We start from the raw sequence: 17,381 nt of genomic DNA, 5'->3' as shown, positions 1-17,381 counted from the left end.
GAGCTGGGAAGTGGGATTAGGCTGGATAGCTCTTTGTTGGCCGGCGCGGACACGATGGGCCGAAATGGCCTCCTTCCGTGCTGTAACTTTCTATGATTCTGTGATATACAGCAGAGAAACAGGCCATTCGGCCCAGCCAGTCTATGCTGGTGTTTATGCTCCACTCAAGTCTCCTCCTGTCTTTCCTCATCTAACTCTATTAGCATAATCCTCTATTCCTTTCACCTTCATATGCTTATCTAGCCTCCCCTTAAATGCATCTATATGATTCGTCTCAACTACTCCCTGTGGTAGCGAGTACCACATTCTCACCACTCTCTGGGTAAAGAAGTTTCTTCTGAATTCACTATTTGATTTCTTGGTGACTACCTTATATTGATGGCCTCTAGTTATGCTCTTTCCCACAAGTGGAAACACCCTCTCTACTCTATCAAAATCTTTCATAATTTTATAGAGCTCTATTAGGTCATCCCTCAGCCTTCTGTTTTCAAGAAAAAAGAGACCCAGCCTCCTCTTCCTTTCCTGATGGATATAACCTCGCATTTCTGGTATCATCCTTGTAAATCTTTTTTGCACCCTCTCCAGTGCCTCTATATCCTTTTTATAATATGGCGACCAGAATTGTACACAGTACTACTACAAGTGTGGTCTAACCAAGGTTCTATACAAGTTTAACATAACTTCCTGATGTTGGGTGTTTTCTGTTAAAAATTTTTTATAACTATGAGCCTCTCCACAATGATCATGGAATCGCAAATATCTACCTTGACAAGCAAGACTAACTTGCTGGCCAGCATTATCAGATTGTGTCATTAGGTGCTTTTTACATTTAAGCAGGGGTGCTATGTGTAGTGATCAATAACATGTCATTCTGTGGTGGACACTAGGTGGAGCAGTAGAGCTGTATATAGCTGTATGTATAAGACTACACTACCCAGCTATATATTATATTAAGACTACATTACCCATGAGGCTAGGCTACCCACAAGGCAACAGTCAAGATGGAAGCCTCTACAAGATGCTGTACAAGTCCACATGTGCTCAATAAAAGTAACTAGCAAAAGCTAGCTGTGTTCATAATAAGAATGTCTATTTATTAATGAACATAACACTATGGAAGGGCATTCCAGTGGTGACGTGACTTATATACTGCTCTCTGCTGTTTATCTTTGTTCCTACTGCCACTCCAATCAAGGCCCATTGAGATGGAAGAGCTGAAGTTGATGGGGCTTAGATGATTGCTCTCCAGCAACCACAGCCATCTTCCTTTGTGCCAGTTATAACTCCCAAGGCCTGCTTTTCCGACGAGCTTGAATCTTGTTCTGTTCCCGGAACAAGAGGCCTTCCCCTCCATCTTTGCCCTGATATTTTGCACATGTATGAGCCATTACTGCCTCTCATTATTGCTTTGCCTGTGACTGGCTTGGTCACGACCACCTTCCACACCTGACCCAAGTCTGACGGCCAGCACTGCCTCCCTGTGAGCAGCAGCGCTGGGCATCCACTTGTGACGATCTACGTGTCTTCTGTTGGGAGAAGCTGGTTTGGCGAGGTCAGCGTTTGCCTCTTGACAACAGGAGCACAGCAGGCTAGCTCAAAGGCTGTTGGTATTGCACAAGTGACCCTCCAGAAAGAAAGAAGCTTTTGTTGGGGACAGCTTCTCTCATACTAGGCTGCTGGGGTGGCAATACTGATTTCCAACCACTTGAGTGTTTGCATTAGCAGATGCTGATAAGCCCTGAGTTGGGAGAGAGAGGTTTGTTTGTAATGCAAGACAAGAAGACAGGGCAAGATAACACATTAGGCACTTTGGGCCACTCCTGTCAGTTCCCAAAGCACAGCTTTTTTGTGCAGCCAGTGGCAAACCTGATGTGAAGCTGACAGGAATCGATAAATCCACCTGCCAGCAGGACACGGTTTAAAAACCAAAGGGTCTTCTCAGTCAGCAGATTCAGCGAATCCAGCAACTTTATCCTGGGGGTTTCCTGGCAGCTGTGTAAGACCTGGGCTTTAGTTTAGGGAACAGCAGCACTAACTCCCTACTGCCACCAATATAAACGCACGTTAAATTCTGGTTCCCAGAGAATGACATCAAACCAACCTCCTCCATGTGCTACATTTTTTATGCTTTGGCTTATTAGTGGCTGATTTGGAGAGGAAGGGACGGAAAGGATAGTGTAGACTATATTCCAGTTTGAGAAGGCAATCTCTGCTTCGGTTTTTTATAACAGTAACGGTTGGGAACAGACGCTGCTGGTGCAGTACATCGTGTACTCGCGTTGTGCAATTTTTACATCCTGGGTGCAAGCACGCGCAACTAGCTCAGTGCATCGCACGGGCAGCTGGGAGTAGTAGTTTGAGGGCAGAGAGACTCAATGAAGTGAGCCTCTGCTACTGTCACTCACATGGAGGCCAATAAATTTACATTTGCTATATGTAGGAAGTTGAAAGCAGTGGATTAAGCTTTACCTCTGAGCTTTACTCACCTATTTATAACGGGACCTGTGTAAATGATGTGTTTATAGTAGTAACTAAATTAACTATTAGTACCTGTTTTTGCGGAGGAAGCCGTCTCAGAATACCTGATTAATGTCTGGTTGTTTTCTGTGACCGATTAAAACTGACCAGAAGATCACTTTATAAATGAATAAGTACAGTCCTCGTTAGCTTGCATTGTTGCAATAAATTCAATTATTGTTGTCCCTAACCTGGAGCATGTGCTGTTTTCAGAATGTTGGGAGTGATCTGTTCATGAATTGCCTCAAACTCCTCAGAACACAAAAACAGCTTGCATTTGTACAGCATTTATAATGTGATTGATCCCAAGGTGTTTCATGGGGGAGGAGAAGATCAGGGTACTGAGCAGAAGTTGTGAGCGGATCACTGACGGTTTAGGAAAAACTGGGTATTGGGAAGCTTTAGAAAGTGGAAAGTTTGTGTTGCACATTTAACATGTTTGGTCCTGTGATTTTTGAAAAGTACTGAGCAGCTTCAGTACAAGGAAGGGGGAGCAAAGGGGCGAGAGTGGCAGTTGCATTTTCTTTCCACCGTCACTCCTTCTAGCAATGAAAAAGCAAGATCTGAGGTCACTGACTTTTGCTAAAATGAGGGTTTCTTAAAAAGTCGGCACTAGTTTTAGTGGCAAATGGGCCATTCAGTTTTGATTTGAAATGATAAATGGAGTACACTGGCAAATGGAGGTTTGTTCTGGCAAATGGAGGTTTGACTTGGCTGAAAGTTGACCTCCCTTTTCCTTGAATTCTGAGTCGGGAACCAAGGCTAGATCTGGTGCTGGTGCCAGTTCTGATGACTGCATGTATAAACTTGGCGACGGACCTAATGATGTGAAACTGAACAAAAATCTTATTTCCTTGTTGCTTAACCCCTCCCCGTTGATGATAAGGGAATTACATAACCAGCTTGCTCACCTGGATTAATGGCATCAGGTCTCTGTTTAAACAAACAGCCACTTGCATTGTTTCCAGAGCCCATATCTTGGCTGTACATTGAGCTTTTAATGTTCCACTTATCTGAAACCACAACCTGACACACTTGGTGTATGTTTGGGCAGGGGGAGGTTGATAACATTTAACTCTTTGGTATTAAATGTACTTTTCACCATTCGAAATGTGCACTAATTCTCTTGTATTTATCTAGTCTTAATTCAAAGTTGCTTAAATGACCCGATAATTCAATTTTTTCGCACTGAATTCCCACATTGCTATATTATTTGTATCGCTGAATGCAAGTTGTTGGAGAATTCATATTTTCAGTGGACAGAAACCTTTGAATTATCACGAGTACAGTCTATAACTTTCTGCCTGCACAAAATGAACAGAAGTTTTCCTGATTCTCCACATCTTTTTGGAGCAAACTTTAATCTCTTATGTTGGTGCACTTCTCTGCAAGGGTTAAAATATGTTAATAACGGTGCTTGTTTTATAGAATATTAACCTCTAAACCTAATTGAAATTGATGACTTGAGGCCAAAATCCAAGCAGTTTGCTGAGCTGTGCTTTGTAAAAGGAACTTTTACCTCTTGTCGGGAGGTGGGCGCACATGCTGTGTATCTTGTGATATTTACTGAATTAATGTCGTGTTACATAGAAACATAGAAGATAGGAACAGGAGTAGGCCATTCAGCCCCTCGAGCCTGCTCCGCCATTCAATGAGATCATGGCTGATCATCCAAATTCAGTACCCTGTCCCTGCTTTCTCCCCATATCCCGTGATCCCTTTAGTCTTAAGAAATATATCCAACTCCTTCTTGAATATATTTAATGAATTGGCCTCTACTGCCTTCTGTGGTAGAGAATTCCACAGGTTCACCACTCTCTGGGTGAAGAAATTCCTCCTCATCTCTGTCCTAAATGGCTTACCCCTTATCCTTAGACTGTGACCCCTGGTTCTGGACTCCCCGAACATCGGGAACATCCTTCTTGCATCTTGTCTGTCTAGTCCTGTTAGAATTTTATAAGTTTCAATGAGATCCCCTCTCATTCTTCTAAACTCCAGCGAGTATAAGCCCAATTGACTCAATCTCTCCTCGTACGTCATTCCTGCCATCCCAGGTATCAGTCTGGTGAATCTTCGCTGCACTCCCTCCATGGCAAGAACATCCTTCCTCAGATAAGGCGACCAAAACTGCACACAATACTCAAGGTGTGGTCTCACCAAGGCCCTGTACAACTGCAGCAAGACATCCTTGTTCCTGTACTCAAACCCCCTCGCTACGAAGGCCAATATACCATTTGCCATCTTAACCGCCTGCTGCACCTGCATGCTTACCTTCAGCGACTGGTGCACAAGGACACCCAGGTCTCATTGCACTTCCCCTTCTCCCAATCTATTGCCATTCAGATAATCTGCCTTCCTGTTTTTGCCACCAAAGTGGATAACCTCGCATTTATCCAAGTTATATTGCATCTGCCATGCTTCTGCCCAATCACCCAACCTGTCCAAATCATACTGGAGTTTCTCTGCATCCTCCTCACAGCACACATGCCCACCCAGCTTTGTGTCGTCTGCAAACTTGGAGATATTACATCTAGTTCCCGCGTCTAGATCATTAATATATATTGGCCCAGAAATTCGGGTCGGAGGCTTCCCGCGGGTGTAAGCCCCCGACCTGCACTTGCCTTGCAAGCTGGCCGTTGTGCTGTGGGCCCCCGTGGAATTCCAATCCTGGGCCTGCTCCAACTGCCGGCGCGCAGTGCTTGCGTATCTCAGGGGCGCAGTTAGTTCGATGCGTCCCCTGGGATCACGTGGGCCATGGAGAGCCAATGGTAGCAGGGAATGCTTCATTCATAAGTTTGACAGGAAGTGCTGTCAAACTTAGAAATACTATGAGCCCCAAAACATCACTAAATCTTCAAACAAATTTTTTTTTAAATCACATTTTTAAAATAAACTATAAATTACATGAAATCACTATTTAAAACTAATTTAAATTTTTGAAAAAAGTAATTTTATTTTCTAACAGGGCTAAAAAATAAACTTACCTTTCTTTAAAGTATTTAAAAATAATAAACCTGTGGAAAAAATGTTTTAATTTTAATTAATTCACCACTTACCTTGTAAATAGCAGGCCTTGCGACTGCTTTTTAAATGCCTAACTTCTGGAGACTTACCCTCCCGGGAAAACCTGCAAAAAAAACGTAAGTTCGATGCGCACGTGCAGCCTCTCCTGCGCACGCGTTCGACCTCTTAACCCCTGCTTTCAGGGGAACGGAAATGCCGGTTTCCCACGCATGCGCAGTGCATGCAGGAAACCGGCACTTCCATTGGGCCTACGGGTGAGTACCCCGTGTGTACTCACCCGTGGAGACCCGAAGTTCTGGGCCATTGTGAATAGCTGGGGTCCAAGGACCGATCCCTGCGATACCCCACTAGTCACTGCCTGCCACTCGGAAAAAGACCCGTTCATTCCAACTCTTTTTGCTTTCTGTCTGCCAACCAGTTCTCTATCCAAATCAATACCTTGCCCCCAATCCCATGTGCCTTAACTTTACATGCTAATCTCTTATGCTTGACCTTATTGAAAGTCTTTTGAAAGTCCAAATACACCACATCCACTGGTTCTCCCTTATCTATTTTACCAGTTACATCTTCAAAAAATTCCAGTAAATTAGTCAAGCACGATTTACCTTTTGTAAATCCATGTTGACTTTGTCTGATCCTGTCACTGTTTTCCAAGTGCTCTGCTATTACATTCTTTTATAATGGACTCTAGCATTTTCCCCACTACCGATGTCAGGCTTACCGGTCTGTAATTCCCTGTTTTCTCTCTACCACCTTTTTTGAATAGTGGGGTAACATTAGCTACCCTCCAATCCATGGGTACTGTTCCAGATTCTATTGAATGTTGGAAGATGACCAGCAATGCATCTACTATTTCTAGGGCCACTTCCTTAAGTACCCTAGGATGTAGATTATCAGGCCCTGGGGATTTATCGGCTTTTAATCCCGTCAATTTTCCTAACACCATTTCCCTACAAATACTAATTTCTTTCAGTTCCTGCCTTTCATCAGACCCTATGTTCCCCAACATCTCTGGGAAGTTATTTGTGTCCTCCTTTGTGAAGACAGAACCAAAATATGTATTTAATTGGTCAGCCATTTCTTTGTTCCCCATGATAAATTCCCCTGATTCTGACCGCAAGGGACCTACGCTTGACTTCACCAATCTTTTTCTCTTCACATATCTATAAAAGCTTTTACAGTCAGTTTTTATGTTCCTATTTCTTTGTTGAGAAACCCAGGTAAGAGGTCAAGGAAAGTGATGAATATTTTATCATGGGGAAGGTGTTGGACAGCATAGTTGCACACAACTAAAGGTTGGGGGAGGAAGGTTCAGTGAAGTAGTGACAATGTTTCTATCAAAAAAAAGAGGTTGGAAGCCAAAGGTGAGAAGAAGTGCCTGCTAGATGACAACTGATCCAGAATTTATCAGACTTTGAGGATCACCTTAGAAATGACAGCATTGATTCATATTTAATGTGGAGAGGCTTGTTTTTATTTTGGAACGCTTCCTTTTGTGACATCATGAACAGGGAGTGCTAAGCTCGGCCCAACGGCTTCTGTTCATGATGTCAGAGAGGGTGTTCCATACTACCTGTAGCTGTGTAAAATGGTATAAGGAAAACCATAACACAGCACAAACAGTTCTAGGAAACCTTGTACGGCCTGCTCATATTGACTTTAGATTTAACGCCTCGTCCTATTTCAGAGCAACCAAGCAGAGAGGAGAAGGTTGTTTTAGATTTAAGTACACAGAATAATACTCGGGCATAATACTCATAAAGGGCTTGTCTCTCTGTACCACTTACATTGCCCACATTTTGCACTGTGTTTTAGCCTGGCAGCATTATATCAGTATGCACTCGAGACCGCATTCGTATTGAGGAAAATCATTACTTGTGTGATGAAAATATTGTCTGGTCACTGTACATGTTGAATGGCTGGTTTGAGTCACACAAACTCTTGCTATCTGGGGCAGGGAGGTGTTGGGCTACAGCTTGGTGTTGTATTCCACAAACCCATCCTGTAATGCACTCCTGAGTGGTTCCAAGTGTAATGTCTTAAAGCAGCCCATTTTATTTTTCTGTAGTGCTTTTTGAGAACTTGTAACCAAGTGCGTGTGTATATATCTTGGATTGGCCAAGCTGGTGTGTGGCACGTTGCAATTAGCTAGGGTTTCTGCTGGAAGTGCATGTTGGATGTGGAACAGGATCGGGCTTGGCTGCAATTTTTCCAGCACTGCCTCGCCACCCTCCCTCAAAGGTTGAATATCCTGATAACAGACTGTCTAGGTGCGCACATTTGGGCAAGGTACCAACAGCCAGTTGGTGCCCACAGAACTGTATCTTGGTGAAGAACCAATGCTGTTAGATAGGTGAAGAAATAACCTCCCACTTCGGTCACCTCATGTTTGGTTCCACTCTTCATATTCATGCTGACAACAACTTGTATTTATATAGCGCTTTTAACGTCGTAAAACATCCCAAGGCACTTCGTCGGAGTGTTATCCAACAAATTTTGACACCGAGCCACATAGGAACCATTAGGACAGGTGACCAAAAACATGGTCAAAGAAGTAGGTTTTAAGGAGTGCCTTAAAGGAGGAGAGGTTTAGGGAGGGAATTCCAGAGCTTAGTGCCTAGGCAGCTGAAGCCAGGCGCCAATGGTGGAAGGATTAAAATCGGGGATGTGCAAGTGGCCAGAATTGGAGGAGTGCAGAGATCTCGGAGGGTTGTAAGGCTGGAGGAGGTAACAGAGATGGGGAGGGGCGGGACCAAGGAGGGAATTAAAAACCAGGATGAGAATTTTTAAATTGAGGCGTTGCCAGGCCGGGAGCCAATGTAGGTCAGTGAGCACAGGGGTGATGTGGGAATGGGATTGCACCTTGGCGTAGAGCACCATAATGTTACAAGAGATTGTCTACAAATGGCTGCTCCCAGACTGCCTGTAACCGACAGTTCTAAAGGCTAAAAGATAGCAAAAAGGAATAACTAAAATCAAATCAAAAATCAAATCAACTTTTATTGTCATTGTTAGTGCACAAGTGCAGTACAACTAAATGTAGGCTTGCGGCTCCTGGGAGTGTACATTTAGATTAAGACATTTAAACATTCAACATACATTTGGCTTGTAGTATATCAACATAAACATAACCATAATAAAGTGCATTGGCAGATGTGCAGGCTTTAGAGTTTATTTGTGGAGTTCAGTAGGATGACAGCCCTGGGAAAGAAGCTGTTTCTAAATCTGGTCGTATGGGTGCGAATGCATCTGTAGCGTCTCCCAGATGGCAGGAGGGCTAACAGACTGTGGCTGGGGTGGGTAGGGTCTTTGATGATCGACCGTGACCTCCCGTAGACAGCGTTTCTGGTATATGTGCTCTTATGGTTGGTAGCCGGGTGCCGGTAATGCGTTGGGCAGTTTTGACTACCCGCTGCAGGGCTTTCCGATCATAGCTACAGCTGCCATACCATACTGTGATACAGTTTGTCAGGATGCTCTCTATTGTGCAGCGGTAAAAGTTAGAGAGGATCAGGGGTGACAGGTTACATCCCTTCAGCCTCCTTAGGAAATATAGGCGCTGCTGGGCCTTCTTCACCAGAGAGGAGGTATTGAGGGACCAGGAGAGGTCTTCCATGATGTGGACTCCGAGGAACTTAAAGCTGTCCACCCTTTCCACACAGCCCCTAAGATGCAACAGTACATGTATGTCTTTATGACACTTAGGATTGTGGGGAAATTCAGACTATACTTTTCCTTTCATAGAATTTTACAGTCTGTCCAACTATTCAGTCCTCCTGCCCTTTCCCCAAACCCTTTAAATTTTTTCTTTTTCAAATATTTTATTATCCAACACCATTTTAAAGATTATTATGGATTCTGTTTCCATCACTTAGGGCATTCTTCTGCATAATAAAAAAAAAACTTCTAACCACTTCCCACATTCGTTTAGTGTTGACCTTAAATTTACACCCTCTGGTTACCGACTCACCAATTAGTGGAAATTGTTTCTTGTGATTTACCTCATAATTTAAAGTTCTGAAATCAGCATTCTGTGTAATATACCAAGATTTTGCCAGCATTACAAAAAGATGTTCAATATGTTAGAAAAAAACAGAGCTGAACTGGCCAGTGGCTGAGCAAGACCTGCAGTCAAGTTTTTGTGGCACACATTTTAATTCCTGTTAGCAAAGAATCTTGGGTGCTACAATTGGGAGCTGTATTGCAGAAAAGCCCCAGCCTGTTCAGATTTAAATGTGATGTTAACAGACTAGTTTTAATCTCTTTGAAGCTGTCCTTAATTTTTGCCTTTGAAAAAGAAAGACTTGCATTTATATAGCACCTTTCATGACCACCAGACGTCCCAAAGCCAATGAAGTACTTTTGAAGTGTAGTCACTGGTGTAATATAGGAAACACAGCAGTTAATTTGCGCACAGCAAGCTCCCACAAACAGCAATGTGATAATGACCAGATCTTTTTTTTCTAGCAATGTTTATTGAGGGATAAATATTGGCCAGGACATTGGGGATAACTCTTTGAAATAGTGCCATGGGATCTTTTACATCCACCTGAGAGGGCAGACGGGGCCTCGTGTTTAACATGTCATCCGAAAGACGGCACCTCCAACAGTGTGGCACTCCCTCAGTGCTACACTGGAGTGTCAGCCTAGATTTTTGTGCTCAAGTGTCTGGAGGGAGACTTGAACCCACAATCTTCTGACTGAGCCACAGCTGACACTTGACACTTTGGGAGATTGACTAGATTTTATCGGTAACTTTCTGGGTCCCTGAGGAGGGTGCCTACATTTAAAATTCTGAGCATCACTTTTGAGCCAATTGGGTCGGCAATGATCATGTGACTGGTGTCACTTTCTAAAAATCTCATTGGCCGATAGTAATTACATGCCCATTCTGATCGTTCCATGTTTGATTTACAAGGTTCTGGATAAGTGCTGGTAAAGGCAGTCTAAGAGGAGATGGGGATTTGGTAGGTTTCAGTTTCAGTTTATACAGTAATGACAGCCGACATAAATACTCTTCCAAAATCACAGTCCCTGTCAGTCCCAAGTCATTTTGCATGATCTCTGCGCCAGACTAATGCTAACAAAATGTTGCTGTTTGGAGGGTCTTGGCCAGTCTGTGTAGGGAGTTCACTAAGATGAAATGTGCATCCAGCACGTTGAGAAGATTAGCATGCTTTCCTTCGAATGAAGTCTACAAAAATAACACACAAAATATATACACAGCAATTTAATAACTGCAACACCAGGATGATGCCAAGTGAGGATGAAGTTGGCTTACCGTAATGGTTGCTACTTTGTCATGCCTACGATGAAAATTTGGGGAGGGTTTAACGGTTAGTTGTTTTCTTTGCTGATAATTGACTGATAACCGTAATGCTAATGCCTCCACTAATTAACTTGTTTTGAAAACCCATCTACTTTTGGTTTCTTTCCATCCCATCTGCTCAAAAGCCAAATGAATGCTTTGCTCAGTAGGTGGCATTCTTGCCTGAATCAGAAGGCTCTAGGTGACCCCCAGCCCGACCCCCAGATGTGAGCACACGATCTAGGCTGGCACTTCAGTGCAATACTGTATTGTCAGAGATGCCAAACACATAGCCTATTTTACCTGTTCAGGTGTATATTGAGATCCCTGTGGAGAGAACAGATGAGTAAGGTTTTAGATGTAGACTTTTTTTTTGTCAGTTCAGAATTCCAGCATCTGCAGCACCTCATCTTTCGATTAGGCACTCTACAGCCCTCTGGACTCAACATAGAGTTCAACAATTTCAGATCATAACCTCAGCCCCTATCATATACTGTATATATTTTTTTTCCCCTCCCACTCGGCAGCTGCCCTTCATTCTACCAGCGCAATTCACACTCCACCTGGAGCCATCCTTTGTTCCTCAACCTGTCCTATTACCACCTCCTCTCGCCTTGAATATCTCAATGTCTCTTAATCTCTCCTGCTTTCTATCCTATCACTGACCTTCCCTTTTGTTCTTTCATCCCCTCCCCCTTTTCCCAGCCCCTAACTTGCTTTAAAATCTATTCTATTTCCTGCTTTTTTTCCAGTTCTGACAAAGGGTCTTCGACCTGAAACGTTAACTCTGTTTCTCTCTCCACAGATGCTGCCTGACCTGCTGAGTTTTTCCAGTGTTTTCTGTTGTTATCTCTGCAGTTTTCTTGATTTTTTTGCACTTAAAACTAATTCTGATCAGAAACGTAAACCTTGTCTTTGCAGATGCTGACGAACCTGCTGCCTATTTCCAGCATTTCCATTGTTTGTAATTCAAAGAATGTAATTGTACGTGAAAAGCTTCGGGGTTTTTTTGTGACAAAGGGTTTGACCCGTAACGTTGACTCTTATTTTCTCTCCACGGATGCTGCCTGGCCTGCTGAGTTTTTCCAGCATTTTCTGTTGTAAACATATAAATTCTTGCTCGACCCTTGTTCCCTTTTATCCGTTTTTAATCTCAGGATTTTTGCAGCTATACTGTGCGAATGGCTGAGTTTAAATCAGGGCGTTACTGATAACATTCAGGGGAAATAGTTACAGATATTAGCTTTCTTTTCTAAGCTTTGGACGATGTGCAATGTGAGTCAGAAGGTTGTGGGTTCAAGTCCAACGCCGGGACTTGAGCACAGAAAGCTAGGCTGACACTCCAGTACAGTGCTGAGGGAGTGCTGTACTGTCGGAGGTGCCATGTGATGTTAAACCGAGGCCCCGTGTACACACTCAGGTGGACGTAAAAGATCCCATGGCACTATTTTGAAGAGGAGCAGGGGAGTTATCCCCAGTGTCCTGGCCAATATTTATCCCTCAACCAACATAACAAAAACAGATCATCTATCTGGTCATTATCACATTGCTGTTTGTGGGAGCTTGCTGTGCGCAAATTGGCTGCCGCGTTTCACACATTACAATTCAAAAAGTGTTTTGAGATGTGAAAGGCACGATATAAATGCAAGTCTTTTTTTCCTCTCCCCTTGTGCTGGGGCCCTGGGCATGTGTGTCAGTGACCGGCCGTCGCTGACCCCCTCTGGGGGTCCCCGGTGTACGTGCGGCCGGGCGATGCGCTAGTGGCGGACTGCTGACGCGATGGGAGCATGCGTGGGGGCGTGACGTCAGCGCGCCGGCGGCGGGTGTGCGTGGCGTGCCGCCGATTATAAATAGCCGGGGAGCCCGCTGGTCGGACAGTCGGACGGTGGAGTCGGACTGGAGTCAATTGTGGTTGTGCGCGTCTTTGCCTACAGCCGGCTCACAGGTACAAGTCCCCATCGGGCCGCGTATGTATGTGTGTGTGTGCGCTGAATAACTTTATTTTTTTTGCCATATTTCCCGGTGTGTAACCGGAGGGGCCGCTGTCCGCACTGGCGCCGAGGAGGGCCCGTGAAGATCAGAGCAAAGGCCCGGCGGCCATTGTTGCAAGTGGCCAAGTTGGAAGGCATCTGGGCTTCGTTCTTTTCCCTTTCGGTCTCATCCTCTGCTTTATTATTTTATTATAAACCCACCTGAAAGAGGCCTCGTTGTTCACGCAGTTTCTGTTTCGCTAGACACGTAGACGCGTTAATAACACAGAGGGTAGTTTTTTTGGGGATGGGATTACAGGGCAGGGTGAGTGGAAGATATGGGACTCTCCTAATCATGCTCAAGCTACATATGGCTTTGTTAAAATTGACCATCGTCTGTTGATTTTTGTTTTGCAGGTATTTTGAGGTTATTTTGTTTTTAAACTGTCAATGAAGTTGTGGGGCTGGCTCAGGATGACTTTAATGAACCAAAATGGCAGTGGATGTGTGAAATTTTCACGGACGTGAAATGCTGCTGCAAATATGTTTGTTTTGGTAACTTTGCATCCCCCCTCTCCCTCCAGACGAGTAGCAAGATCAAATTCTTCCCTTATCCACAGACTCGCGTGTGGCTGCAGTACCGGGCCCCGACCTTCCAATGGGTAGGAGGAAAATTTGGAACTAAAAGGGAAAAGAATAGCGATAGCAAGAGGTAGCATAATTTTAATTTAATGCGTTGCAAGAGATAGTGTACACAGTTCTGTTAGAATTGGGTGCTGGAATCTGCCTTTTTTGGTTATGACGACTGCCAACCTGCTGATTTCACGTACTGAACAGTGCATGTTTCTGATACTTTCCAGGCTTTTTACATGGATAATTTAAGGTTAAATTGAACAGAATATTGCAACTAGCAGTCAGGTAGATTTAAGAGGGGAGTGAGGTGGACAAGAGATGTGGAATGCACCAGCCCCCCCCCCCCCCCAATGCAGCAGCATAAGAAATAATTTAAAGTATAACCCTATTTTTCAGGCATTGTTCTTACATGTATGCCCAAACCTCTACCATGACTAGTTTTTCCAGCATTTTCTGTTATTTCGGATTTCCAACATCTGCAGTATTTTGCTATCGTACTAGTTTAATCCCTCTTTGTTACATTCTACTGAAGAGGACTTTAGTTTTAGTGCTGTGCAATTTATCTTCATACTACTAACCATTAGATAATCATATCACAAAGGACCAGAGTTGGTGAATTGTAATCTTTGATGCACAGGCATAAAATGAGCTGAGCGATACTGGAAGTGGATGAAGGAGGGTCAATTTTTATGCAAGGAATATGCATACTTAGGCAGGGTGTGTGCATGCTGTGGCACGTCTAGGAATAATTTTAATATTACAAGTTTTATTTGTGCTGTGAATCTTCAAATGGGGTTTTCATATGCACTTTATATATGCTTGTACACTGAGTTTGTAATTCCTATTAATATAGACAACTTTAGGGTTTTTCTGAAAACTTATCTAATGTATAGAAAACTTTCAGAAAGTACCTGTGCTAATGAGTTTAACTAAATGTATTATTGATTTATCATCCACTTGTAATGAAACTTAAAATGTACATGTCCAGTTTGAACATCATTCTCATAATGAGGAAGACTTTACTTACAGTGAGTGATATACCAATTTAAGATGGGATTGCTAAACAAGGAAATGTTTGAATACATTCTTTTCTGTGGATACAAATGCTGGAGCAATAGTCCTCCACCTATAATAGGTTTTTGTGTCAACTTATTTTGCCTGTCTAATTTGAACATTGTTCTCATAATGGGGAAGACTTTACCTACAGTGAGTGATCTAACAATTTAAGACAGGATTGCTAAACAAGGAAATGTTTGACTACATTCTTTTCTGTGGGTGCAAATGCTGGAGCAACAGTGCCCCAACTTTTATATACTGTAATGTGAAAATGAACTGAGGTACTGACATGACAAAGTGCTATGTTCCATGAAGAAAACCTTGCCCACATGCTTGTCTGGGCAAAATTTAAGGTATTTGAGTAAAATAATTCAAAGAGGAAGGGTGTAGCCATTTGTTGGAATGGTATTTTGAGTCTCAGGTTTTCCTGAGGTATGCGATTTGTGACTTTGCCATTTAAAAAATAAATAAACCACCTCGCTTAAAATATCTGTGCCAAATGGCCATAAGATAGGTTTGAATGCAAAAAGCCCTTTAAATCGCCTCTTTCCAGAATAGTAACCACATCGTCTTCCCATTATAGATTTAGCTGTTTATTAAACCAGTCTAGTGCCATGGCCCAATTCTTCCTCTTCCTGCAGCTGTAAATCGCCTTCTGCAAAGAACAAAATTCCAGTGACAGTCCTAAATTTTGCCAGAGCTCCACTATTTATATGGAAATATACGAATTTGTCAAATCATTATATGAAATCTGGGTTTGTTGTGTGTCTGCCGTAACATCCTGCTACTAAAATAAAAATGTTTATTAAAAATTATAAAGACATCTGTGATGTTAGCGGTATCCTTTAAGGTCCAGATCAATGAAAATTATTCAAAAGAAATCATAGTGTTGTTGAAACACCTCATTGGCCACATGCATTTCCTAAATAGCTGGTAATTCCATTCAGATACTTCTATTCATCTTCTTAGATCTGGATTTAATAGCATCAAATTACCTGTTCTTTGTCTACCCAATTTATTTAGCTCCTGGATTTTTCTATTGAAGAAACTGTATAATTTGCGCTAACTAAGGCTTTCTAATTAAAGGTATACATTAAAGCTCCTACATGCAACTCGCACTTACTGTAACCCTTTTGATAACACCCCTGTTGTTATAAAACAGTGTATTCTCTGACTCGCACTGAACAGTGCCACAAGAAGACTGACTTGTATAAATCACTCCTTGTATCAATCTCGCACTGTGTGCCATGCAAATTCCTTTTACATTTGCACTCGACTGGTCACATTATGTTTTTATAAATTCAGCAAATTGAAGAGGCAGGGAACATGCAAGACAAATGCAAAGGGAGGCAGATAGAAAAACTATTAATGAGACCCACTAAGGACATGAAACGAATCAAGTGAGAGCGGGAGACAAAATCATCAATCATAAAGGAGCTACTGAGCAAATTTTAAAATATAAAAAAAAAATTCTTAACTGACATCTTCCTTTTTCCACTAGCCTGACCACTTACTACATAATAGATATTAAAATGATTAAACTTACCTATACAGTAGCGTTTGAAGTTTGCACCAATGCTTTCCATCAGGATATTTTTTGCAAAGCATGAAGTATTTAATGAGAATTTTCCTGAAACTATATAATGAATGGCTTTTGTCAAAATTAAAATTTAAACATCACCAAATTTAAAAGTGGAAGCTAAAATAGTTACAACAGTTGCCTTCTGTTTATACCCAAGCTAGCAACTCCTGGAAGGGCTGTACCATCATTCAAGTTCAGAGTAAAGTGCTGAACAAATCTTGAATTTAAAATGGTTTACCAAAAGGTTTTGCTTAAATATAGGTAATTTCCATTTTTATTCACGGGAGATGTATATCCTTCCTCCCCAGCCCCGCACCCCAGTTCCCCCTCTACAAAAGCGTAACATCTGTTTCACCATGAGAAGCACCTGCTGTAATTTAAAATAAAATATCTCTGTAGCTTTACTTTAAATATATGGTGGAACTGCCAAATGCTTTGGAGATCTGAATCTAAAATGGTGCTCTTGGGAATGTTGGGGAGAGGTCAGATTGCTAAGTGAACTTAAATACTGTAAAATCAGCCAGGATTTGAACAGTGAGTATTTGGAGTTCTTAGCATTGAAGTGACTGCATTTAATGGGGATTGATTGAGAGCGTGACTGCCCAGCTAATCTTGCATGCTCATGTCCACAGTTGAATTTATCTCAACTACCTTCCTTTTTCAGCAGAGACCAAGATGAACCCAACACACAACCAGGGTGGGGAAAGTACCAGCTTCCAGTGCAAGGATTCGTTAACTAATTGTTTGCAGGCCAAGCAAGATCTGGAGACGGCCATCAGCAGTATCATTCAGGCCGAACAAGAGATGAAAGTAAACAGTCATGAGGTAAGCCTAGCTTGACTATGTTGCGTGGTGGACATGAACAATCCTGACTTAAATACACTATGAATGATTTTAAGTCAAATCAAATTTTTGTTAATACTGCAGCCTGTAGTTTTTTATTCATTGTGATACAGGTGTATAACATTGCCTGGAAAAGGAATGCCATTGCTTAGTTCCTCCTTCTTTTGTAGGTAAAATTTCAAATTCACAGCTGTATCAGCCGTCACATGGAGTGCCTGCGGAGTAGGGAGGTTTGTCTCTTGGAGCAGATTGACCTTGTGCAACAGCTGAAGGAGGAGTCCCTGCAGCAACAAATTCAGCAGCTTTACTGGGTAAGGGAACGGTTGCTGTGCCATTAGAATAACAATTCCAGGTGTTGGTATTTAAAAAGAGAAAAACAACAAATTAGGATCTCTAATGTGCATTTTATTAAAGGGACTATACAATGCCTGAGTTGGTTGTGAAGTTT

At 42.5% G+C, this 17,381-nt stretch overlaps 1 protein-coding gene across 4 annotated transcripts in view; it reads left to right on the top strand.

The window, feature by feature from the left end:
• The window catches only part of ncoa4 (nuclear receptor coactivator 4), a 48,795-nt gene that overhangs the window by 15,452 nt on the left and 15,962 nt on the right, over positions 1–17,381 (top strand). For 2 of the 4 annotated variants that reach the window (XM_085970279.1, XM_085970280.1), the window contains exons 2-3: positions 16,755–16,915; positions 17,104–17,244. In XM_085970279.1, the coding sequence (XP_085826405.1) occupies positions 16,766–16,915; positions 17,104–17,244 (291 nt within the window). In that variant the 5' untranslated portion in view covers positions 16,755–16,765. Of the gene's footprint in view, positions 1–12,688; positions 12,795–16,754; positions 16,916–17,103; positions 17,245–17,381 lie in introns of those variants that run through there. The other 2 variants (XM_085970281.1, XM_085970278.1) reach the window with 2 other exon arrangements.

The sequence above is a fragment of the Somniosus microcephalus genome, chromosome 29 (assembly GCF_052327205.1).
Source record: "Somniosus microcephalus isolate GS21.2 chromosome 29, FLI_Smic_1.0, whole genome shotgun sequence".
Classification (NCBI taxonomy): Eukaryota; Metazoa; Chordata; class Chondrichthyes; order Squaliformes; family Somniosidae; genus Somniosus; species Somniosus microcephalus.
The sequence above is the reverse complement of the archived record's forward strand: the minus strand, read 5'-3'. Positions and strand labels throughout refer to the sequence as shown.